General features: G+C 52.4%; 7 protein-coding genes across 7 annotated transcripts; 4 read left to right on the top strand and 3 right to left on the bottom strand.

The window, feature by feature from the left end:
* Positions 1-438: 438 nt before the first annotated feature.
* COCSUDRAFT_48890 (hypothetical protein) lies at positions 439-5,368 on the top strand (the record flags this gene model as incomplete). Its single annotated transcript, XM_005643768.1, has 8 exons — positions 439-793; positions 920-1,014; positions 1,141-1,195; positions 1,326-2,315; positions 2,466-2,612; positions 2,984-4,046; positions 4,490-4,583; positions 4,853-5,368. 6 exons carry the CDS (start codon positions 439-441, stop codon positions 3,418-3,420), a joined length of 2,079 nt encoding a protein of 692 aa, XP_005643825.1. The 3' UTR covers positions 3,421-4,046; positions 4,490-4,583; positions 4,853-5,368.
* A 1,303-nt stretch (positions 5,369-6,671) lies between these two features.
* Positions 6,672-6,905, top strand: COCSUDRAFT_9825 (hypothetical protein; the record flags this gene model as incomplete). The annotated part of the gene is made up of 1 exon (XM_005643767.1): positions 6,672-6,905. A coding segment is annotated over one exon (234 nt), but the record flags the coding sequence as incomplete, so codon positions are not given.
* Positions 6,906-9,704: 2,799 nt separating this feature from the next.
* COCSUDRAFT_31165 (hypothetical protein) lies at positions 9,705-11,325 on the bottom strand (the record flags this gene model as incomplete). Its single annotated transcript, XM_005643766.1, has 3 exons — positions 11,108-11,325; positions 10,862-10,956; positions 9,705-10,610 (listed from the first exon to the last, which is right to left on the bottom strand). A coding segment is annotated over exon 3 (900 nt), but the record flags the coding sequence as incomplete, so codon positions are not given.
* A 253-nt stretch (positions 11,326-11,578) lies between these two features.
* COCSUDRAFT_67828 (hypothetical protein) lies at positions 11,579-12,218 on the top strand (the record flags this gene model as incomplete). Its single annotated transcript, XM_005643765.1, has 2 exons — positions 11,579-11,876; positions 12,043-12,218. Coding segments are annotated over exons 1-2 (336 nt in total), but the record flags the coding sequence as incomplete, so codon positions are not given.
* A 319-nt stretch (positions 12,219-12,537) lies between these two features.
* COCSUDRAFT_58576 (hypothetical protein) lies at positions 12,538-14,808 on the top strand (the record flags this gene model as incomplete). The annotated part of the gene is made up of 5 exons (XM_005643764.1): positions 12,538-12,624; positions 12,952-13,203; positions 13,619-13,780; positions 14,132-14,249; positions 14,612-14,808. The coding sequence occupies 5 exons, from the start codon at positions 12,538-12,540 to the stop codon at positions 14,806-14,808; spliced, it is 816 nt and encodes a 271-aa protein (XP_005643821.1).
* A 156-nt stretch (positions 14,809-14,964) lies between these two features.
* On the bottom strand, positions 14,965-16,949 carry COCSUDRAFT_31164 (ferredoxin). The gene is made up of 3 exons (XM_005643763.1): positions 16,742-16,949; positions 15,938-16,110; positions 14,965-15,590 (listed from the first exon to the last, which is right to left on the bottom strand). Exons 1-3 carry the CDS (start codon positions 16,908-16,910, stop codon positions 15,528-15,530), a joined length of 405 nt encoding a protein of 134 aa, XP_005643820.1. The 5' UTR covers positions 16,911-16,949; the 3' UTR covers positions 14,965-15,527.
* A 1,217-nt stretch (positions 16,950-18,166) lies between these two features.
* On the bottom strand, positions 18,167-23,920 carry COCSUDRAFT_1971 (DNA/RNA polymerase; the record flags this gene model as incomplete). The annotated part of the gene is made up of 10 exons (XM_005643762.1): positions 18,167-18,270; positions 18,919-19,078; positions 19,507-19,617; positions 20,306-20,479; positions 20,817-20,917; positions 21,296-21,478; positions 22,025-22,166; positions 22,786-22,929; positions 23,343-23,454; positions 23,790-23,920. Coding segments are annotated over 10 exons (1,362 nt in total), but the record flags the coding sequence as incomplete, so codon positions are not given.
* Between the last annotated feature and the right edge of the window lie 1,374 nt (positions 23,921-25,294).

Here is a 25,294-nt window from a genome sequence, read left to right as displayed (position 1 = left end):
ATCCAGAGCTCAGAAATATTACCCACAAATGCTGTGAGGACTGCGTCATTGCAGCCCAAACCAGGGGCAAGGATCTCAATGAGGATAAGTTGAATTTTATCATGCATCAAGGAGTGATTGGTAGGTCTCAATAAGCACTCCATCTTTGAAGGTTGGGAACACCTATGTTTTGAATCTCCCCATGACCTTGACACAGAGTAACTAACTCTGACTTTTGCGTTGCGTTCAGAGGCAGAGACCGGCGACTTGGAGAGGAAGAGAGCCGATAGGCGATCAAGCAAGATTCGAGGCATCATTGGTGGTCAGCAGGCTCGCCTCGAAGACAATGGGACGACTTCGACCGCCATCTTTGCAACGAGACACCTCAATCAGAAAGTCAGCTTCAGCAAGAGCGCCAGCAGATTGCTGGCAGCAGTGCCCAACCTGAACAGGACAGTGATGGCAGCCTCGTATCTCCAGGCCAGTGGACTTCAGGCAGGCCAGACAGCCCAAGGACAGGCGCAGAGGGGCGCCACAGCTGCAGCAGGCGGCATGCAGGGTCCCGCAGCCCCAGAGGCAGAAGCTGCAGGACCTTCGCAAGCGCCACAGCCAGGGATCAGCCGCAGGCAGCTCAGCGCTCAGGGAGCCGAGCAGGACATCGTCCAACGGTGGCTTGCGTTCAGCCTCAAGGCCTCATCCACCGTTGCAGAGCTGAAGCGGTTCCTGCTTGACAGAGGCCAGCGGCCAGTGATCTTCACCAGAAGCGCGCTGCTCGCCAGGGTGGAAGGGCTGCTTAGATTTGAGCATCCAGAAGGTAGCTATCCATGATGGCTGTAACGATCAGCGCCTACACATCTTATGCCTGGCAAATTAATAACATGTCCTCACCATTTCCTCTGGACATCTTATGCGCTGGCAGCTAATGGATGCTGTCATGCAGGTGGACTGGAGCCGAGTGCGGCGGCGGTTGAAGAGATCACAGCCGCTGTTGAGGCCGCAGCCCAACCGGCACGGCAAAGACCAGCAAGGCAGAAGGTGGGCATCTTGTTGAGGATCCTTATGTTTGCATGTGCTTTGTGAACGCCTCTCATCTGTCAAGCTGCTGGTGCAGTGAAAGCGAGTTTGGCTGAACACACTGATTGTAAGTTATTGTTGTTACAGGCGCCGAAGAAGTCACAGCTTCAGATGGAAGCGGCCAAGTCCATTGTTAACAAGGGTGAGTGGGCGCTCTCAGCTGGAAGCTCTGATCACCTGGTGACTGTTGCACACCCGAGAAGGCTTTAACTTCTGCAGATTTGATGGAAGGGAATGATAGCCAGTCAATTGAGGCGCTCACATGTTTGCAGGAGTGAGCAGCGGCCTGCCCGTGGTCAAACTCAAGCAGATTGACGAGTTGCTCTGGACCTTCGACAAGTGCCACTACCTGCCGCAGTTGGGGGAGAGCACTCCCTCGATTGGTGTCGCTCTCTGGGCCGTCACAAGCACGCTGCACCGCGACGGGGAGTTCCCAGCACGCAACTTGTCCCAGTTGGGTCGTGCTGCCAAGGCTCCTGTTGGTTTGGTGCGCGCTGTGCAGCCAGGCAGCGATGGCACCCAGCTGCATATGGAGATATGGTTCCTCGAGGCGCGCGTGCAGACAGATAGCCAGGGGGAGCCCGAGGCAGCGGTGGCAGGGGAAGGCGGTGGGGCACGCGCAGATGTGGAGGGACGGGGTGCAGGAGAGGCAGCCACCGGTGGGGGCGTGCAGGAAGGGCATGGGCGGGGTCGGGGCAGGAAGCGTGGCCGCCGCGGCACAGGCGGGGCGCGTGGCAGCAATCGGCCCAGAAGGGGCAGCCGAGGCAGGCTCAGGCGCCCAACCGCCAGAGCCGCAGAGTTTTGGGGTCCCCCCACTGAGGGCGACGAAGACGAGGTTGGGAACCTCTTCTCTGAGTCAGATGCGGATGACCAGCCAGCGCAGCAGCACAGTGACCCAGCAGAGCCAGAAGGGCAGGCAGAGGGTGTCCTGCCTGAGGCCAGCGAAGTGCCGCCGCAGCCCACAGCTTGTGCGAGCCAGTCGCCGTTGCACGGCTGCTTGCTGGCAGATGAGTCGCCGCAGCCTGTGCCAGTCCCCAACGTGCGGCTGAGCATGCAGGGGCATGCCGCATCGCCGGCCAAAATGGCTGTGCTGGTGATCGACTACCGGCACATTGCAGCGGCCCTCTGTCATCCAAAACGGCTGAAGGTGGCTCTCGGAGGCGCTGCCGGGAGCTCGCCCATGAACGTCGAAGAGGCTGCAACTGGTGTGGCGCTGGCAATGTTGCTGGCTGAGGAGCAGAATGCGGCGCGCGCCGGAGAAGGTGAGGAGCCATCATGGCTCTCTTTGTCCTGGCTTATATGATTCCACTCACAGTGAGTTTCTAAGTTATAATGCCATGCGAATCATACCCCGAAGGTTTATCGACAGGTAATTGTCAGCAATAAGCTGACGACAGGCATGTGTTGTCTAGGTGGGAGTGCTACGGCAGCGGAGCAGTCGCAGTCAGCCTTGGAGCAGTCACCGCTGTCTGGCGCCATGGTCTTCTTTGATCCTGCTCTGGAGCTCGCTGCCGATGAGGAGCCAGCTTCCTCCTACCGCTCTGCAGATGGCCCAGCAGGCATGTACAAAATCCTGCTCTGTCATTCCTGTGAACTTGTCAACTGACTGCTCTCATACGCTGGTGTAGTTGATTTGTTCATGTCTTGTCTCTCAATGCTGAAGTGTCTGCTTGCCCCTTTGCCTGAGCCATGCCTGTCTTTCACGCACCCTGCTCCACATGCTGTGCTTGCCCCTTTGCCTGAGTCATGCCTGTCACTCACGCACCCTGCTACATATGATGTGGTAGAGTGCCGCACCTAAGGGTCATCTGGGTAATACTAACAACAGGAATAAATTTGAGCTTGACATCCTAGCAAGACACTAGGGAAGATATTGCTTGAATGCGGTAATAATCGCGGATTGTAAGCAGCTGTGTGTTGGTGCGCGCAGGTCGACCGTCCCTGGAAGTTTCCTCCCCTGGGATCAACATGGAAGCTGCAATGGGTGTCATCGCAGGGCTGGCATGTCAGCTGAACCCCTCGCCGCAAGCCAGAGGCCATTCGAGCGCGCACAGTGACGTGCAGATTCTGCCAGATGACACAGTCTATGTCCTAACAGATGACAGGAGGATAGTGGGGACGGCAGAGGTGGTGCATATTGGGCCTGGCACACGGTTCCACGGTGCTGAGCTTGAGGGGTTTGGTGTTATTTGCGGGCTCACCATCACAGACGCAACTGGGGCTGGACACCAGAAGGCATGGTTGAGCGACACAGATGAAGTCAGAGCAGGCAGAACACCCTTGGAAGCAATTGGGGGCAATCAGATGGTGGCAGTTCCCGAGAGGTGCCTTCGCTTTCTGAGGCGCCCACCGGCGGCTGGAGAGTGACTTGCAATGTGATCTTTGCACTTTCAAGCTAAGTCAGTTTCAAGCTTAGTCAGAATTGGCGTGTGAGCATGACGCAAATGTAGCATCAATTTTTTTTATGTCCTAAATTTGATATTGCAATGAGGACTGTAGTAGGTTGTGACCAAGTCTGCCTCACTACAAGGCGTTGCACATCCATGCGCTCTACGCAACTAATATTAGTCACTCACTTGTCCCTCTCTGCACATGTGCGCAACAATCATGACGGTAACCAGATATCATGCATGTAACAATCTGTAAGGTAATTTTGCTCCCGGTTGCCTCACATGCTCAACCTTCGAATCTGAAGTGGCCAGTGGGATGGAGCACTTCTGCTTGAAGACAGAGCACTGCTGCTGACCGCCACAAGGTAGTGGCGGTGGAGGGCAAGAAAATAAATCCCCTGAGCCTATCTTATAATATTATTAACCCCATCTGTCATTGAGCAGCCTGGCTCGTTCTTGCTGTTTCTCTACGATGTCGGTGTCGAAATCCACTCACATAGAATGTTGAACGTGGAAGAATTGCTACAAGATTCTTCTCAGCATCATCGCACTTCTTGGTCGCTGCATAAAGACACACGGCATGTCACATCAGATGGCGCAAAGGTGATGCCCTTATCTTGCCGGCACCCACGCTATGGTACACGCACGCGATGTGTATCAATCAAATGTGCCACAAGCGACAGAATTGGGGTGTCAATTTGCTGCACAGCGTGGGTGCCCCTCCTTGATGGGCACATCTCTTTACATCGAGCAGCCATCTGAGATCGCCAGGGTTGAGGACGTGCTGTCCGTGCAGCACGCACTCAGCGTCAATATTTAGACTCTTTCAATATTGATTATTGATGGTATTCTTGTGAAAGAGTCTCTTGACCGGCCCTGTAGGTATCGCACGCTATGAAGAGGCTTTTGCAGTCCAGGGTTGGGGCAGCACACCTCTGAACATAGGACCTGCCACCTTTGTAATCTTGCTCAAACGAAACCCTGAAATGCCTTCTCGAAGAGTGTGGTTTTCGAAATTCCTTCAAGCACCACGGCTGTGTGTGCAGGAAACCTAGTAATCTTCAACCACTGAACTTCCTTGAAGGCGGGAGCCATGCATGCACACACCGCCCTCATTCACTGGGCACTGGTCATGTACAGGTGAGATCTCAGGAAAGCAAGAGTATGATCCAAGTGTAGAAGTGCTGTAGAAATCGGGTTGAAGCCGCGGGCCAAAGCCTTGGAGCCTTAAGCATCATGCTGATGATCATAATGATGCCATCGGGTCAGTACTAGTATAAATGGCGTAAGGCTACCCATTAAGAGATTCCAGTGGGACCACCGTCGAACATTATAACCTGAGAGAAATTTCTTTAAAGCATCAAGCATCTCGAGATGTGCTCATGAGCAACGCATGTCTTGTGCTGCAGGTGCAACCCATGCCATGCCCGTGGCCAGTGGGCACGTACACATGTGCATCAACGTTTCAGGCAATTGCAAGTTGCCACAATGGCTACCCAACACCGGTGTTGGTAGCAAGTGAATAGTGGGTACCCACTAGTTATTTGCCACACCATTGCCCTCAGTGTACTCTTAAAAAGCAATCACTCGATTATAACTAGAAGGCGCCTCTACAGTGTAATATTGTTGTCAATAGATCAGATTGATATTATTGTTGCATTCATTTATTTTATATTTAATTATATTGAACAAGCTCGGCTCGCAAGGCTTCAAGCCTTGTTGCTCCAATTGGTCAAATATATGCATTATTCTTTTTTATCTGATAATTCTTGCAAAGCAGAATTAAAGCCACTGCAAATATTAAGGCTTGAAACTCGAATTCACAATGTGGAGATAAAGTCCATGCAATGGGTGACTCGTTAAACATTAATTGAAGCTGAAGGGCTAATTGGCTTCTGATAAATATTTTAATATCATGGTCATTTATTTGGATGGTCCAAACAAGCTGTCGACATGAGAATGATCACTCACAGGCTTGCATGGACACTAAAGTCCCCCCAGGTTTTGGTAGAAAGTGAAGCCAATGACGGTACTGCAACATGCTCAGCCTATAGGTAGCTAACCAGATATTTACTATAATTACACCTTGAGGATCTGGTCCAGAGTCACATGCATGCCATATGGGCGCATGTTGCCGACTGTTGACATGACCTCTCCAAGAGTCATCAAAAAATCACATTATGACAGACATATCTTCTTAGAACCAATACAAATCTTTTGAAGACTGAAGGTCTTTATTGTCATTAATGGTGGGCAGTGGGTCATGGCCTTCCTCTAACTAAGGAAGCTTCACAACCTGGCAGGCAATCTTTCTAAGTAGCAATTCTTGTCAAGGTTCATACTGTTCATTTTTTGGCTGCTGGCAGTCAACATGCTATTAACTATTAACAACGTGGACACCTGTACATATATACAAATTTTAAGTATTAATACTAATATTAATTTGTAGTATTAGCCGTATAATTTTATCATAATATTATGATATGCTGCCAAAAATAAAATTCAACGAATTTAATTTGGTGGACCTTCATCAAAGTTTTAAAAACATGACAGGGACACCTCCATTCACGACAGGCATTGATCACATTTTGACACTTATATGAGATAGAGAGAGGCACTGCTCAGAGCTACATGAATTGCAAGAGTTGCAGGAAGTTTCAATAGGCTGCCTTTCGCTTGAACAACTGATAATTTTTAACAGCAATGCATATTTACATTAACAACATAAGAAGCTGGCACTCTGTGTTAATTATTTGCTTTAAGTGTGTGGAGAGAACAAGCTGCTAAGAGATCTTGAGATTTTTGAGCCAATTGGCAGATGATTCCACAGCGCACTCCCTTCCCAAAAAGGATCTGATGAATTGTAGAACAATCAGATTACTGTACTCTATAGAAGATTACTGTACTCTATATAGAAGCTACTGACTTTCAAAGTTTGAAACAGCATCGAGAACATCAAAATTGGCAGACAAGGCGAGATGCTCATTGCCAAATTTTCAAATGTGCCAATATTTATGTGTCCTCATCATCGCCGCCGCTGCTGTCTGAGGAGGCATCGGACCGCGCATCCTGCCAGTCCGAGTCGGAGCTGGTGCCGCTGTCCAGGTTTGTGAGGTCGGCGTGCAGCGCTTCCACAGCATTGCCTGCCATGCCGCCCAAGTGCTGATACTGTTCAAGCTTGGAGAGGAGCACCACCTGCTGCCCGAGCTGGAAAGCTTCAAGGGCTGCATGCACACCCGCCTCCCCCAGCTCCGCCGCATGGGGAACTTGTCGGGCGCTGGGCAGGCGGCGCTCTCCCCTCCCAGCGGCTTGCTGCACTTGCTGGGCGTAGTGCTCATAAAACACTACCATATCCCTGGCCTCACGCCGCACGATGGTCATCTCTTCGGAGCACCGCTTCAAGCGCTCCTGCTGCTCCGCCAGCGCGGCCAGTTTCCTAGCCAGCAACCCTGCCTGAGCAGATTGTCGCTGCCACGGCAATGTGTCTGCCGCGAGCAAGCCAGGGGCGGTCAAGCGCTGGCAGTCATACTGCGCTCCCTGATAGTCCCCAGGGGCGGCATGCCAGCGCCGCAGCTGAAGGATGTCATCGCTGACTTTGGACACGATGGCTTCCATCTGGCGCCGCAACCGCTTCAGGCTAGTGCGCTCACGATATGCCGCTGTCTCCAGCTGTCTCTGTAGGGCGTAGTAATCCACGAACCTGGCTGCAATGGAAGCATGTAGCTGCTGAATCATGAACCTCTTCCGCTGACCCCCTATCTCCTGGTACAACCGGTCTGCCTCCACCCACCGCAGCTGTACCCGGTGCCTGCGCTCCCACGCTGCCAGCTTGCCCTCAAGGACTCGGCGGTGCTCATGCCGCATTTGCTCGGAGAGCGATTGCTGCCCCTCAGCTGCGAGAGTCACACTGCCACCCAGCGCGTACAACTCCTCCAAGCAGCCTTGGTAGTGGTGCTCCCATGTAAGACGGGCCTGCGAGTAAGAATCCTGACATCAGTGATTCATGCATCTTTATGTATCTTCCAAAGGTGTGCATCCCATTTGCTCTTTACAAAAACTCCACCAGTATGCACATCCTGTCATGTCTTGTCCTGTCATGTCATAAGTCACATGTCAAATGTCCTATCATGTCATATGAACAAGCACCAGTACAGCCAACTGAAGGTGCAGAGTGGAGCAGCACCGGGATGGTGGGCGCGCTTGTTGATGCCCCCTCAGACGATGTCTGCCGCTGCTCCCGGGCAGACCCCTGCGTGCAAAACAAACAATCTGCTTGCATACTTTCTTCTGAGGCAGCTCTTTACTCTGAGTCCTCTGAGCACCTCCTTCTCACTAGCATACCCATTGATACTTATTCCATGCTAGAGAAGAGCCTTCAAAAAGGACCAACACACCTCTGCTTCGTCACTTGCGCCTGCACCAGCGCCGCCTTGGAGAGGATCCTGGCCTGCCGGTGATGGGACGCCTCCTGAGCCACCGCCACCCTGCACCTGATTCATCAGCCAATAAGCGAGCATGCAAAGCATTGCAGACTGCAGGATATATCAAGATGGCATCTCCCCAGAGAATCAGTAGAGACAGGTGCAGCAACTAGGAGGGGTGCATTTTACCTGCAACTCGGGGGCTTTGATTTGGGCAATCTCCTGCTTGAGGGCCCCCGTGGACTGCCGCAGTTGTGCCAGCAGTCGAGCAGCCCTCCTATGCCACTCAAGCAGCTGCTTGGGCAACCTGCGCTCCTTTTTTCGCTGCCAAGCCATCGCCTGCACATGGACCAACATTGTCACTTCTCGCACCTACAGGGTTACAAACTGCAACATCGAGCAAGGCTACAAGAGCTTGCATCATATGAAAGGAGAACTCACCAGGTCCGTCATGTAGTCCTCCCGCGTGGCAGTCGCCATGCGCTTCAAGATGTGTGCAAATTTCCTGTAATGTGCCCAAGCCTGTTCAATGTTGTCACCAAAGGAGTTTCCTGCCGCTAGCATGCGGCGGGCGCCATACTTTTCTTGGCATGCCGGAATGTGAGCCTTCACATGCCACGGCCCCACTGCCAGGCCAGGCATACCCTCCACGTTTCCTTGAACCATCCTGCCAGCACAACACATCACCATTCAAAGGGGACGCTGCTGTGCACTCCGACGAATCCACACACTCATAGCATGACTAGTACTAGACACTAGGAGTGAAATTGTTCCATGCAATAATTGTACAGGGCACATCTTGACGTAAACGCCAGGCATGATGGACGAAAGATTATACCTTCGCCAATATGGGTCAAACTGGCAAGCAATGTCAATGAAGAAGTACTTCAGATCCTTGCCCTCCTCAGGCTTGAACTCCTTCAGCAGACGCTGCAGGAGCAACTCGTAGTAAACAAAGCACTCCGGTGTGAACAGGTTTGCCGCCACGAGAACATACCCGTGGCGGCAAACTGCTGCTGCCACGCCCTACGCACAAGCACATGCGGGAGTGTCAGACCGGCTCCAAAGCACCAGCACATCTTCTTGTTACACGCTTTCCTGCCAAGCAAGGTACATCCTGCAGAGCTGCAATTTAAGGCTGCCATAACCCTACCCCTTGTTGAACTCGCCAGATCCAAGCAAGACCCAATCAACCGTGGGCATGGTATTCAGTATTTTTACCACCTGAAGCAAGGCACGCTAGGGTGCTGCCAAGTATTACCCTTGCCAGCCGGGGCCAGGAAAAAAAGAGAAAAAAATCATGGATATATGAGATGCATGCCAACATCAGTAAGCGCAACAAGATCCCAGAAAAATGCGAGGAGACTCACTTGCACATATAGGCGCAGCTGCGTGTCTGAGGCGGTTGGCGTGGCAGCAACGAACTGAGAGCAGACCGGCCGCTCCAGCGCCGCCGGGTCCAAGGCCTTCCGTTGAGCGAGCAAGGCCTTCACCTCTTCATCAGCAATGAAGGGGCTATAGGGCAGCTTCGGCTGCAGGAAATCAGAGGCTTTGCCCGCCGCCCTGAGCTGCGTGAGTCCCAGGCAGGCGTCAGCAATGGCTGCCACGCAAGTGCGAAAGCAGCAAGGACACTGCACAGTGGGGCCCCCGGAGGCACGACTGTCCAGAGATTCCTGGGTCGCCGGGCCCACCTCAGCTGCATCTCTGCCAGTTTGAGCCGCGAGGCTGCCTGCTTCCATTTCTGGTGGCGATGACGACGCTGCTGCTTCCCTCTGAGTGTTCTCCTGGGGCGGCGGCGGCTGGCCGAGCTGCAAGTCTGAGTCACCGCTGAGCCCTGCCTCCGAACAGATGGGCTGCACGCCAAGCCTGTTGAGGTCATGTGTGGCGATGTCCATTCTGCGCCACTGTCTGACCGCCACTGGGAGGTTCCTCCAGATATTTTTGGGCAGGCCACTCAGTTGCCCGTACGGCACACAGCCGTTCCTGACGTGCACCTCCTCCAGGGCGCTAGTCCAGGCGACCATTGAGGTTGGGCTGGCGAGGCTGAGCTCATGCGTCTGCAACATGAGCGCTCCAGAGTAGTAAACCAGCGGCCTCTGTGGCGTTGCAGGAAAGCATCCCATGCTCACAGGATCGACTGTGAAGGCGGCACTGCACCCGCCACACCTGAATGCTGGGGGGCTGACCTCTGTCCTGCCGCTGATCGAGACATACACAAGCCTGCTGATCGTCTCCACCTGCTCCCACACTGATCCCACCCTCCCAGCCTGACTGCATGGACTGCAAGCGGGCAGGGCTGCTCTGGCAGCTGTCAAAAACTCTGCCTGCAGCTGCTGCTTCAGTGCTGCTTGGCGTGCAGGCTGACCAGCTTGGAAACATGTGTTCCTGAATACATTGTCATCAAAGCACGCATCCCATGCTTGGTGCAGCCGTCTATTATCCTCTTGAGCTGCCTGTTTCCGCAGACGCCGGCGTGAGGGCGGAGGCTGATAATAGGCAGCAGCGGCTTCTCCATCTCCATCTGCAAAGCCATCCTGCTGTTCTTCCTGCTGAGCTGTGTTTCTTGCAGGGATCCGCCAGGATGGAAGGGCGCTGGCCGGCCTCCGGGGTCCCCTCGGTGCAGATGTTGCCACAGTGCTGCCTAGGTTCCTCCCAAATCTGCGGCCTGGCTGCAGCAGAGCAGGAGTGTCGGCTGATGGTATCACCTTGACACTGACCCTCCACCTCTTGTTCCTGACCATTCGTCCTGCATGAAGTCATCACACAACGGTTTCTGCAAGTGATCCACCAGGACATTAAAGGAATGAGAAGTACATCAGCAGCATGCCTTCTAGTACAAGTGATACAACTATCCTTACAAGCACCTGGGCTACTTGCTACTCTTTGGGGTGCACAGTCCTCTCCAGATGCTCCTCATCAGATTGGCATTCCAAGCAAAGCCAGGTCAGGGCAGACACCCACGGCTACTCACAGCAGCAGAGGGATCGTAACGCTCACCAGAACAATTGAACTTGATGTTGGTTTAGATTGTAGACGACTTCAGTGTCTGTCCGGTGCATCAGTGCTCAATTCAGGTGAACGCTCTGTGTTGCCTGCACGCATTTCATTTCAAGGAATTGGCTTGGCAGGGCATGCAGTCACTACGAAAGAAGTAGACATGCACGTCGATGGTCGTGACATTCGATTAGCTGAGTCCAAACAAGTCAAGGATGGGGATGCCAAAAAACCGGCAAAAGTGCGAACCTCACATGGCCAGCGACAGAAGACTTCAAGAATTCGTTTAAATTACTCCCATAAACATTTGCGGCCGTCCCACCCCCCTTTCAAATCCTACTTTGCAACGGTAACCTGGCAAATGGCATTGCTGTCTTCGCAGAAACGAGTAGCGCACGATCCTATAGATACAGGCTTGACCGAAATAATTAGCTTGACGGAGGTACTATGCAATGCTGAGATTGTTGTAGGTAAATCTGAAGGATGTGCAGCATTGCTTTTGTTATTGCACGCCCCGAAGGGGCGTGCTCAGAAAGAGAGCCAAATCCACTAATGTAGTGGAGTGCATGTCCACTAAAGTAGTGGATTTTGCCCGACAGAGTAGGATGCTGAGTCACGCCTTGATTTCAGGCACCTGATATCACGTGCACAGAGTTCTGTCGGGCGTTATGACTCCAGTCTCGCAGCAGATCCAAACAGTGATCAGTGTTGTGGATATCTGAGTGTCGGAAGCACACATTCACAGGTCACAGTGTTCGCCCTTGCAGGATCGGTACAGATCATCAATAGAAAATTTGAGGCCATCTAGCCTCATGCCACATGGCTGAAGCGGAAAGAATAGCTGCTAGGTCATTACATGGCGCTTGCACTGCGAAAAGTTGTGTTCAGCGCTGTTGCGACCCCAGGATGGACGCCGGATCTGGTCAGCATGTCAACTCGATTGGGCGTGGGTGTTCGCAGCCTTACGGGATTTGGATTTCTGTCGAAACTGTGGGGCAATCTATTCAAAAATCCAGAGGTATGTCCGCTCAGAGAGCAAGTGACGCGGTTTAGAGGGCACAGCACGTCTTCTAGTGCTTGACACCGCCTGATGCGTATCTTGCACATTGTTTTTTTTGCAAATAATTGGCAAGTGCTTGCCAGTCATTTTCTGCTACCAAATGTGGACTGGCTGATACATGCAGGTCCAGGCTTTGACAGACAAGGTCAACGAAGCTATCACAATGCGCAAAGAAGACACAGCGGTCTTGTCGCGACAAGTGGATGTCTTGCAACGCAATTTAGCATCCTTGCGTCGGCGCAATGAGAAACTGAGTGAGCAGCTGGGTTACCTGAACGAAGTTGCCATCAGGCAAGCTCCACATTCCCCCCTCACCTGACTACATATGCTCTTTCAGTTGCTCGCCTAAGCATGCTCTTTGACGGCTCTTCATTTGCTCATTATCTAATCGCTTTCAATTGCTTGCAAGCATGCATGCAGACTTTGCACTGCACTGCAAAGAATAATGCCCCATTCTTCTCAATGCTTCATGAATATGCCCCATAATAATTGTGACCTGCTGTTGTAATGATGACAAAGTGAATAAATTTTTATGTGCAGGGAAGCAGTGGGGAAGATTCATGGCAAGGAAGCCGCAGAGCTGGCACACATACACAGTCTGCAGGGACTATCCTCCCTGATGCTGTCCAAGGATGTACCCGCAAGGAGGCGCGATGCCGAGCTAGCAGCCCGCCAGAACGCCCTTGTGGAGGCTGTAGCAACTCCGGTATGCAGCATCGCATGCTTTGTCCCTAGATCCCTCCTGTCCTCGGCAGCACAAATATGCATGCAGTGAACATGCAGGTAATGATGCAGATTGCATAGTGATGCAGATTGACAAAGTGGGCAACGCTGGGATGGCACCCATTGCATGTTTCCTATTTGCAAACTTACAAAGCACAACTCGGGTTGTGATTGCCTGATCAAACAGGCCAGTACCACAGCTCACAGAGCTGTGCAGTTGTGACTCCTCACTGTGGTGATATCAAGGATAGGACAGGACTTCTCACTGAAGATGGAGAGCAGGCATGAGTATGTGGAGTTGCCATGGCAGGAGTGCTTTGTGGCCTTTGTGCGGCTGTTTCTGGGGCGGTTAACGACCTATCACGAGGGCAACCGGAGGGCCTTGTCTTACATCAGAAGGGCACAGGTGGCAACAGAGGAAGCCAGCCTGCACCTGGGAAAAAAGGGGGGATTTGATAGGGGAAGGGTAATTGAGGCTGCCATCACAGAGCTGCAGACGCTGGAGGCTGTTGTGACCCAGGAGGGCGGCAGTGAAGGGATAGAAGAAGGGGAACTTTCAGAGGTGGGTGCCTCATTCTCTCATTTGTGCCACAGCAGTGCAATTCTCCAGGCAATCAACCATTGCGCTGGCAGCACCCAAAACTGGTGCAAGCTTGAAGCCTCATCTGTTGAGATCAAAATTCCTGTAGCGCCGGTGTAGTCCACAAGCCAGCTGAGTAGACATTCTACTTGCAAGTCCAGTCATCCCGGAGACTTGATTTCATGCCGGGGTCTGATCAACTACCTGTAAAAGTCCTTATACCAGGCTGTGGCTACTTGTACGCAGGCATATATTGAAACCACATTTGAAAAGGGCCACTGCCTGCAATGACGTCTTGGCAGCTTGTTTCTACAGAGGAGCGCATGCTAGTGAAATATTTAGGGCTAATCTCAAATAAAAATCCCGCAAACCCCAAGTATACTTTTTGACCTTGCAGGTGGATGACTTGGACCTTGAGGACGTCAGGGCCATTCCCCCTGCCTACTGGGCTGGCAGGTTCTTCTCGGGGTTGATAAGATATCTGCGCGCAGCCAAGGGCGGCCTGATCAGGCTGCGGTTCCACCTGGCGCAGCCCGACAGCCTCGGCATCGCTCTCCTGGTGCGTTGGTTCAGATTCGAATTCAAGGTTATGATACTTTGAACAAATGCAAATTCAACATTATGTTAAGAAGAGGATATGCAAGACACGCAAGGAGGCGCAAGCACCATGCAGAGAGAAAGGGCTCCTGGCGTTAGGAACGCAACGCATGCAATATAGAAAAGCGGCAGTACACTTCATCGGTATCATGTTCTCCACAAATCTACCTCATCTCCAGGGCATCACGTGTCTAGATCAAATTTTGCTGCAGAATGATATTCTGCGCATCTGATATTGTGTAGGAAGGTGTGTTGTACATTGGGGGACACTAAATACTTTTTTTGGCTCAGTTCTCTGATTTGCTGTGAGCAGGCGGCGGCTTCCTCGCAGCTGCTTTGCGCGCAGTTTGAGCTGGATGGGCGCGGGTCTCTGGAGGTGTTCCCTGACTCAGCAGTCATCTCCGTGTTTGAATACAAATCCTCACAGTCAGGTGCCGCTCTTGCAAGCTGTCCTATCCAACTCGTGAGCCAAGGGCTCAAGCTCCCGTCTTAGCTTGCGCTCAATTGAAGGAAGCTCAGCTCCTGCAAGCTTCAAGGCTGCCATGATCAAAGATCAGTGTGCAAGATCAGCCTGAGCAGGTCGGAAATTGCAGTGTCAGAGCAGGCAATGACATCGGTCAAACTTTTAGTTGCACTTGCTCCAGGACTGTACGGTAGGTTGGCCGAGAGTGCTGGTAAAGTTTTCAAGCGTTATGTTTTCTGATAGAGCTCGTGAACACATGCTCTGGCATAAGCATCCTGCCTTCCCTTCCACATTGGGGTGGTGAAAGCAATTGTGGTGTGTCATGTGCAGGGTTTCCAAAGGGCAAGCGCCAGCTGGCGGCGCGGCTGCAGGTGCTGATGTGGGCGGTGCGCGTATCCGGGGCAGTTCCCTCTGGCGTGCCCATTACGGGCCGCGGGCACCTTTACCTGCCCGGATACGCCCGTTTACGGCCCCATGACATCCAACTTGATGGCGGCAGCATGAGCATCTCCATCGCCTCGATTTGAGTATTTTGAACAGGCACTCTGCATGGAGTGCCGTAGGAATGATCTTGAACACTGCAGAACCTTCACATGCAAGCCTTTTTATTGGCTGATATATATCGATCGTTCAGCCGGCATGCTTTTGAATTTGATGTACGTTTGTACTTCAACCAATTTGTTGGCTCTGAAATTCAGCGCTTTGATGATTACATAGAGTGGTCTACAACTGATACGGATGGCAAGCAATATTGCAGAGCAACTGGCTATTTTGTGATACGCTTCGTGATGCAAAATTGCCATTATAAAGCAACACGCTCAAATCCATTGGTTCCTACAGATCGAAAGCTTAAGCCTTCAGCTTATCATTGAAATGCAAGCCAAGAGTGAGCTGTCAGAAGTTTCAAATGACAGTCCTACCATGACCAGATTTTTTTGAAGACATTCACTGCTACTACTTATTGATCAATTGATCTAACACATACACCGCATACAATTCTTGGCCAGAATCTAAGATCAGCAGAAATCCCAATTGATGAGCATGGCATGTCATGGGATGCGTATCCGCATGAATATTCAAATTTGTAATCATCTGTGGTCCCCACTGGCTCTTTCCAATAGAAAGCATGACGGTATTGCAACTTCCTTGCGCTGGCACCGGGGTTCAAATTAGACATCAGACAGAAGAAAGCCAATTGGGCAAATCAAACAGAGCTTCACGCGCGCAGCGGGAGAGCAGAATCAATTCAGCCCATGACTTCGTCCTCCTTGTGAGTCTCGATGACCAGGTCGCTGGTGGGGTAGCTGACCTGGACACCAAAACAAACAGAACACACGTTAGACAAAATGCCACAAGCTACTCGCAACACCTGCCCTGCATGTGCCAAACGCATGGCAGATGACTAAGAGATGACTGACAAGGAGTCTGGCTGAAACACGTGAGTTTACGGGACACTGAGGCAGGGTGCAGGGGGGTTCAAGCGGAGCAGCAAAATTGAAAAGCAGAATATGAAACAAGGAACCAAGAAGGAAGCATGGGCAGCAGAGGGCGACAGGGTTGCTTATGAAAGGGAGCACATAGCCTGCGGCAAGCAATATTTAAACGGGGCCAGCAAGGGCACAAATTCAGGTTTTACACGATAAAACAAGGACTCACGCAGAGGAGCACGTAGCCGGCCGCGACTTGGTCTTCCTGCAGAAACTGCTGTTCGTCCTGGTCCAAAGTCCCACTCACAATCTTCCCGGTGCAGCTGGAGCATGTTCCGCTGCGGCAGCTGTAAGGCATGTCCACCCCGGCATCGTCTGTCGCGTCCAAAATGTACGTCTCCGCTGTGGCATGCACACAGCATTCGCTTAGTAACATGTAAGCGCACAAGGTCTAATGGCTAAAATTACTAGCATCTCAGAATTTGATGTATTTCTGCTGCTGAGCGCAAAACACTTACTCAGTACACCAAACTCAATTTGGCATGGAGGCCTCTCACTGAGTTACACAACAGCTTCTTGTGGGAGGGCTCGCAGTGCTCAGCCTACTACCAGGCAGGCTGGATACTAGCTTTAGCAGAATGCGGCATACAAAGCCAGTAATCAAGAATGGTGAGGAACCCTAGGAGATTGCTGGAGCAAATTTGTCCGATCATTGGCGATGAAACCACTTCTGTCCAAAAAGAACATGAAAGGGGTTACCAAGATGCTCGTTGTGGGGAACAAAGCACCTCAAGAAGCCCATCGCTGACGGCACCAGGCAATCACGTGAACCACGTGAAGCTCTAGTGGAATCAAAAGATACAACAGCGTAAATTTGCGATCACTAGTGTAGGCTTGGGGAAATGCAGGATGCCAAGTCGGAGAAAGATCACGAATACAGGCGAGCCAAGCCCTACGCCGTGTTGCCCTAGGTTGCTTTCAGGACTGCATCACACTCCTCAAAAAAAGAGACTTCCCCCGTTGCAATGCTCACCGTCGACCTCGACGACCTTGTCTGCTTCATCGGGATATTTGAACGTGATCGAATACGCCCTCACGGCAAAATGTGCGCGCTTCGGGGCGTCCTGGCGCAGTTTGGGGCGGAGCCTCCCGTTGCTGCCGATCCGAGCAACAGAAGACAGCGGGGTACAAGAGGCCAACATCTTTAGAATGTAGTGAGGTTGCCTTTATCGTTGCACACAATGCAGACAAGTGCACCATCGGGGAATTGCACCTTCTTTCCGTTCCGGGACCCATTTAATACCTCCCTGCCCAAGGGAACTGCCGAGGTTTCACACCAGGGTTGCCCTCCATTTCATCCAGCCTGGCTGGCTCTCAAATACATGTCTCTCCCTCACCCCTTTCCACATCCCTCTCTTTCTCTCCCTCCTGGAGGTTTCAACGAAAAAGATCTTTCGCCTTCAGCAAGTCTTCTTCTTAGGACTGCCTTAACAGACCTGCCGAGGTGGCAGAGACGGCGGCCATGGCTGTTTAGCACAGTCGTTCACCCTGGGCGGCCCAGCGGTAATTTTTGGTGATCGGCGCGGTGTTGCCGCCGGCGCGGCGCGCGCGCTTTTCACGCCGCGCCGGCTTCACCCACTTTGTTCGGAAATTTGTGTGAACACACCTGCGTGGCAGAGAAGATGCTGTCAAACAGTTGCGGCCGCGCGGTACGCTCGATCATCCCTGCGCGGCCCGGCGATAGAAGTCGGTGATCGGCGCGGTGCCACCACCTGGGCCGCCGCGGCGCGCACGCTTTGCGCGCTGCGGCGGGCCGGGGCGGCCACGCGTTCCCTCTGCCGCGGCCGGGGCCGGACGGCGCGCCATGAGTGCCAGCCGCAGCTCGCGGCGAATGTCGGCCGGCAGCGCGGCCAAAACCTCAGGGTCCATGTCCTACGCAGCAATGCCCAGTTTCATACTCTAATTAGACCGTTTCAAACAAGTACGATTTCATTGTGTACTCGCTGCGAGGCCATGGTATTCAGTTGCGAGGCAGCCCTTTGTCCTATCTCTGGCGCTGCGCTGCCTTGCTGCATGTCATTTCACCGGAAGGAATGAGACATGAATCATTAGAAAAATTTGACGAGATTCCATCCCCGCAGCCAGAGCCGCCCGATCCGACCTCTTCAGGCCAGTCTGTCTCTTGTCATAATGCTTGTGTTGGCAGGGACACAAGTTGAGGGTGGCCCCCGGGTTGGTTTAGGATCGATGCTATAACTCACAATTTTCGTGCATAGAGCGCTAGGAGCAGTCACGGGGGCCAGTTAAGAGGACCCTGTTTGTCTCCAACGGATTTGATTTGCTACTTTCACTCTCCGTCTCGTCGTTCTGCAAACTCGGCAGAATGAGAAGACGGCAGAAAAAACCACGAGATCAAATCCGCTAGGAAGCACTTTGGCTTCTCAACTACAGTAAAAAGATCCAAGTTTGACATCACAACAGAGACTTCCCGACCCACCTCCTCGGTGCACTGCAATAGCAGCGGAGCGTCCAGGGCGCCGCTTCTGTGCGGCTGCGCAGCAGCTTCCCGCCTCTGAGAAGCTGCCGGCCCCTCAGCTTCCTGCTTCCAGGAAGCTGCCGCCCCATCACCTTCCACATTCGCCCCTTCTTGTTGCTCCCCGGCATCCCCCACTTCAAGCATTCCCAAATCACCATCTCCGCTGACATCATCAAGCCTAGCTTCCTCAACCCCAGAAGCTGGCGCAGCAAGTGCTGCAGCTGCTGTGCTGGGCTGAGCTCTGTGCCTGATAACTGCTGTGAGAGCTTCCCTTCCCAGCTGAGCAGGCTCTGATGCATGCCTTCCCAGGGCACTTTCTGGTGATGCTGACGGGTGATTTTGGAGAGTAAAAGGTTCAGGCTGCTGAGCTTCTGGTCTGTCAATTGCAGCGTGGCTCCTATTTGATACTGCAGCTGCGGGCTGTGAAGTCACTGCAGGCTCCTCATCTGCAGCCACATCAGATCTTTTGAATCAGCGCGTCAGTGTGCGCAGGAAACTATGCCTTCATCCCTTAGCTGTTCACCTATAAAGGACACAGCAGACAGTCCTGATATTCCAGTCTTTCAAGAGAAAAACATGCAACAGTGGAACTTGCCCCACAGCAAAAGGTGGCATTTGACACTCACCTAAGTGCACTGAAATAGGCTGAGCGGATGCTGACGGGGCAGGGTGACTGGACCCTGAAGGGGGCGGTGACTGCTGACCTGGCGCTGATTTGGGCTTGAGGAAGCGTGTGATTGTGGATGACCCAGTGGGAGCCGCCTGGAAGTTAGAGGCTGTCATGTAGAGGGATGTGATCGCCCAGCCGGGTCGGTCAGACGCCCACCGCTTGATCTGCGCAGAATCAAGACCAGAAATGCCATTCATGAGATGGTCAGCTGGTACAAAATTTCTGTGGCTGATCAACAATAATGCCAGAGGACTTGATGCTTTTGCCGTATTGAAGCCAAACAGGCATGCAAAAATCACAGCAGAAGCAGGCTGTACTCTTAGGTGCAAAAGAGCATTCAAGGATGCCAAGGTGTTATCAGCTTTTCTCGCAATCTATAGCACCATCAGCGGCAGCGCCATTCTCATTGCAAGCAAGGGCGAAGGGTACCTGACGATGGTACAGCTCGCGCTCAAAGATGCCAACACAATGACATCTTCACAAACACTTGAACAGGGATTAATGCTCCTGTGCTCGGCTCAATGGTCAGGACATGCTGACAGCGACTGTCAGGGTGAAGGCAGAGGCAGAGCCTGGGGGCGTTCCCTCGCACCAGTTTGAGGCCGTCTTCTGCCATGGGCTGTGACTCTGGTCGGCGCAGCTGGCATGAGCGTGACACGCTGCCCCCAGACGTGCCCGGGCCCCCCTCCCCCCACATGCCCACCTGGCACGAAGAAAAGAGTCAAGGTGATGAGTCAAGTGCGCAAGAGAAGCCAGCCACTCATGCCGGCAGGAAATAAGCTGGTAAGTAGCAAGTCATCGCCTGCAAAGTCCATTGATTTGCAAGACCTTTTCAAAATAGTGGAGGCATTGTGCTGGTCAGGATCCTGGAGGATAGAACCGGCGAACAGGACTCTGCAGAGTGTGACAGGCAGCCTTTTCAAAGAGCAGCCAAACGCCTTCTGCAATGATGTGTCCGCCGATTCAACCCCAGGATCGTGACCGGCATGTCCAGCAGAAAAGCACCTCCTAGTTGCAGAGGAGGTGCTTTGCCGGCTGCATTTTTCAAAAGAGCAGGGAACCCTAACCTTTGGATCCTGTGCCCTGTCTTCACATTCCTAATGCATGTTAGGTATCAGAATACCCCAGCTAAAGGTCCAGTGCATTGCAAAAGGAATATGGGCAGGTCAAGCCATCAATTCATGGTCTAGGGTGTACAATGAATTCTGAAGACAAATAAACCACTCAATTCCATTAGGAAGACTCGGCTGCAGGTGAAGTCATCTGCAAACAGTTACCCCCCTTATGATGCTTCTCGTCAAGTAGATTAAGGCTGAAGCGTTATAGGTTAGTTAAGACCTTTACAGGAAGAGCCCAGGGGGAATGAGCGATTGGGTTCAGGGGGCACGCACCGTGAGAAGGCGGGGCACGCGCTCGTTGTCAGCACGGTCTGCCGTAATGCGCTCTTCAAGTTCGTCGCCGAGTTCCCCCAGCCATTTATGGACTGCCGGGAAGGCTTTCAGTGCCGTGTGGCCCCGGAATGTCTTGCCGCATGAGATCGACTGCGGCAGCTGCCGCTCCTTCACCTGCATGTGCCAACATGAGTGTTGCCACATGTGGCCTATCTCGGATTGGATTGAAATTCTGGGTAAATGGCATGCTCCAGGAGACACAGGTCACCGCAGAGGGTACTGACGAGTGCCCCCTGGTAGTCTGGTAGCCACCCCCTGCTCACATGGATCCAATGGGGAGATGCGATGCATACATGCAAGCATCCACCAGAGAGGGCAAAGACCGTGCTGATATGGGTGCTAGATGCGATGGACAGGACAACAGAAAGGTTTAATGCAGGCCTCTTTGAAGAGTACGAGAATCCATGAGCATTGATGCTATTAGGGAAAAAAGGTGGAGGGAAATCTGCACCTCTTCGTCGTCGATGCCTCGGGAGAGGCGGTGCAGCCAGAGCGCGTCGGCCTGGCTACACACCGCCTCCAGTCGCCGCAGCGGCACCGCTGACAGCTCACCTGATCAGTCCAACACGCATGTCACGTCAATTCAGTTACCCCGCATTCAATAGATCTGGGTGTGTTTCTTACTGGTGGAACTGTTGGGGTATCAACTGGCGGCCATGTCGACAGGATCGCATCAGACCTTTGCTTGCAGTCTGAAAAGAAAATAGCTCTGACATGCCTGACATGCAGATGAACACATGAAACGCCCAGTTTGAACAACGTTTTTAGAAAAACAAGGTGGTATCTTCCCACCAGCATATCATTACCCGATGTTGATCACCAAATACAAATTAGAGGGCAGGAAAAACCACATTAAGTGATGAGAAGCAGTGATCCGCAGTGAATTCACAGAGAACAGAGAGAGAATACAGAGGCAGAGACAATACGCACCCACGGTTGTGATGTTGAGCGCTGTCATGATCTCCTCGCCAAATTTGCCGCCCAGCTGGCGCAGCTTGGGAATGGGGAGGCCCGCCATGAGGCCCGGCACGCAGTCAAGGGTGACTAATGTCTGCTGACTGGGCTTGTGCATGCCCGACGCCAGCTTGGCCAGGATCTTGTTGTGTGCGATGCCTGCACCCGCACATGCAAGTGCATGAAGCTAATATTTGACTTTGTACAGCAGCACAGCAAAGCTATGCCAACCCCCCCATCGAGCTAGATTTGTCTGGTCCATAGGTGTTGCTGGACACGCTTATGGGTAAGCCAGTGACCACTGCGCTTTTCAAAGAGGTCCTGGCATGATGTGGACTCTGCGCAGTGGATTGTATGATCTCATGTTCCCGTTGCATGAAGGGCTAAAGTTCCCGCCCCAAACATGCCTGCCTGAAAAGAATGGGGACAACACTGACTCATTTTTGGTCCCAAATTCCTTTCCTCTGTGACCCAATTTTGTTCAGAAGCAGCCACGAATCCCAGCCATCAATCACAGGTGCATGCGCAGGAAGAATTGATAGAAACTGGAGCCTGTGATGAAAGCAGGTGAGCATTCTACGTGAAGGCATGAAGAGTGGCTTTCCCACCTGCAGAGCAGCCGCAGCCCAAATCTCCAAAATCAAACTTGGCCGGCGTAATACAAGTGAATGCCAAAGAAAGAGGCAATGCAACAGAGGTACCCACCTGCGGAGCAGCTGTAGCCTAGCTCGCGCCTGACGGCTGCGCGCAGTTCTGCCACGACGGCCGCGCCGCACGCCAGCAGCCGCTGCCCTGGGCCCCAGGCGCCCACCGGCCGGTGCCACCACGCCTCCGTCCCACCCTCACCCTCCTGCCAGGGAAAATGCTATATCTCAGTCACAGCCTTAACTTTTGATGCATGCGCGGTTGACAATGAACTTCATGTGAGGTTTCTCTGGACACCAATTGGCGACCTGCTACAGAGAGCGACCTGACATGAAAGACAATGACCGGCCGGTGCGACCATGCCTCCGTCGCGCCCTCCCCTCCAGCCAGGAAGATGTCCATGATCTCAGCTCAGACACAAAATTCATTAGACACCCCTAGGCGGCCTGAATGCAACAAGAGACCTGTTCACGCTTTCACCAAGGCGATTTGATGAAGCAGGTGCTGTGCAGTATATTCTCTATAAACATGCCGCTGTTCGTCCATGATCCACAACAGCGCCTTAGGGCACATGGATCACTGGGCAAACACAGTACCAGAAGTCCCATACTGCGACAACATAGGTCCCTTTTGGCACACACGCTTGAATGCAAAACAGATTACCCAGCAGCTTGCCTCGTGAAGCGAGGCAGAAAGGCGAGGCAGCGCCGAGACAGCATTTCCAATCCCACAGCACCCCAACAGAAGCTGCTTCCTTTATATACACCCAGAGTCCTTGGCGGACAAAAGGGGTAAAACTAGGGGCTTGCCTCGCCGCAGACATGAACCTCGCCCACATTGATGGGAAGGGGCGGGTGGGCAGAGCTGGCCGCCAGCCGCCTCTTGGCCTCCTCTGTTATGTCCAGGTAGCACTCGTCGATGGAGGCTCGCTCCGCTACCGACAGCCTTGCCAGAATGTTGAGCACCTGTGCATACACATTCAAACCATTGGAAACACAGTGTATGAGTATTGACTATGGGAACATGCGTATTGGGCGAATGAAGATACGATGTGCTTTAGCTGAAGCATCCTTTGAATGACAGAGAAGCGGTGTATGTATATTGAGAAGGCCATGCATGTACACACTGGGACAGATGAACATGAGATATGATCTTACTGAAGCAAATGTGATGAGCACAATGTGTAAATTTTGGCCTGTGCGAAGCCGTCAAGCTCTGACTGGCCAAATGCAGATGTCGAAGCAGCAGTCAGTAACTTCGATTTCTGAGCAGTCAATCCTCTTGCGTCACATCTACAAAAGCTGGCATGCACAAAGATTTCCTCGAAAAATCTTCCATGCAAGCATCAAAGCGTCAGGCATTGCGAGCGCAGAATCACCTGTTTGCCGGATGCTCGATATAGCGTCAGATCTGCCTTGCCATGGGCCACAGGCACCTGCACCAGATTTAGGTCTGGGCACACCTTGCGCGCATCATCCCCCCTCATTCCCCTGTGCATGTGCAATCGCACTTCATAGACCAAGCCGGGATTGTCTTCAAGCATCCCTGCTTTCATGCATGCAATAGATAGCCCCACTAAGAGGTCATCCGAGACCTTACGGTCCAGAGAATTACATGTCATGCACCAAATCTACATGTCTCTCAGAATGCCCATCAAAACCGCTCCCAACTGCGTGGAATGAATACAAACAGCTTGCATGGGGAATTTCTGAGGGTGCCATCCCTGAAACGAGAACCGGTGGAGGTACTGGCAAGGCGATTGGCGCCATGCTTGACAGAATTTGTGTGCGGTGAAGGATGCATGATGGGGAGTTGGCATACGCACCGTTTGACACCCTTTGCTCTGGCCTCGTAGCCGACTGCAATGAGGCTGCCATTGCTGCTGTTGAAGATCCGCTCCTCATCAGGCCGCAATGTGCTCAAGTCTCCATTCGGGTTGTACTGCAACTCCGCAAGCGCACTCGAAGCAGTGTTGCGCTCGGAAATAGATTTACACGCTTTCAGGTATTCCCACTCTAAGCGGATCAATGCGCAGAACAAAGAGGCACATGCAAGGCAAGCAGATTGCCTACTCACTGAGAGCACAGCACAGGCAGGTGTCTTGAGCAAAGGTGCCATCACGTCATGCCCACCTGAATCACTCCAGTCGGCTTGCCAGCCAATGCAGGGTGCTGCTTCAGCTCGACTTGAACGTAGAATGCTGCGCCACAAACGATCCATAGGCTTAGGCAATGGCTTGCAAAGGGACAAGGACGTGCAGGCGCCCTCTTCTCGACTGCAACTGTTGTGCTCTCAAGATCAACACATAGCGTCTTGGCAGACAACGTAAGTCTCTGACAACCTGTTGCAGCAGCTCAGTACAAGTGCCTCTGATCGTTGTGTGATGACAGAGACTCTCACCGTCCAGGTCGACATGCGCGATGCATCTTCCAGCTTGCGCCTCTTCAAGGCTCATTGTTATTCAAGAGTCTGTTCAACTGAGAAAATGGTACTTTCACCTCGTCCAAGGCCAGGCTGCCCACATAGCATCAGCCATCCTATAGTCTTAGTTGTGCTCATGTTGGTCGACAGGGTCCAGTGAACATCATCCAGTGTATTGCCATCATGATCTAGCTTACTAGTTGCGACGCCAATGGCAACGGAAGAAGCCAGGAAGGAGGACCTCAGTTTCTCAAAGGCACATTTCTCAATGCAAAATTGGTCCAAAATTGCAGCGGTGAACTATCCTACACTCTTTGCTTTCACCTGCGCAGAATGGTGTTCAATGCTCCGATTTGTTTCAAGAAGAAAGAAGAGAGGAACAGGATGAAGACTTCTGTGACGTCACTGCCGTGCTGTGCTAGCCACGCAGGCACAGCATGGCAGGCTGAATTCCAGCAGCAGGATCTAGCTTGCAACTACAATTCTGGCGGTTAAAGAGATCTACTGCACACTGCTTGATCAAAATGCCTGCTGCATGCGTGAACACACCTGTGTAAAATTCCCAAGAATATCGCTCATTTCTGTAAGATTTTCCTGTAAAGGTACTTACCGGTAGTAGGAATTTTCCTTCTTTGAAGCGGCTTCAAGGAAATTTTTACTGCATGCAGATTCCCGTGCCTATTTCCAGGTCTATGCATCAGCTTCCATACCCCTGAGTGCAACCAGCGCCTGATGTCCACAGATTTCTTCAATGCAGTCACATGTGGCTATTGAACTGCATTCGGCGACTGAATTCAGCAACCTTGCAACACTGCAACCAACCCACGAGTGGAAATATTCACTTGTAGGTGACATCATAGATCTAAAGACTGAATGTCCCGCCCAGCCACCTAGAGACCAAACCTCTCT

Source organism: Coccomyxa subellipsoidea (genome assembly GCF_000258705.1).
Source record: "Coccomyxa subellipsoidea C-169, whole genome shotgun sequence".
NCBI classification, from domain to species: domain Eukaryota; kingdom Viridiplantae; phylum Chlorophyta; class Trebouxiophyceae; family Coccomyxaceae; genus Coccomyxa; species Coccomyxa subellipsoidea.
The sequence above is the reverse complement of the archived record's forward strand: the minus strand, read 5'-3'. Positions and strand labels throughout refer to the sequence as shown.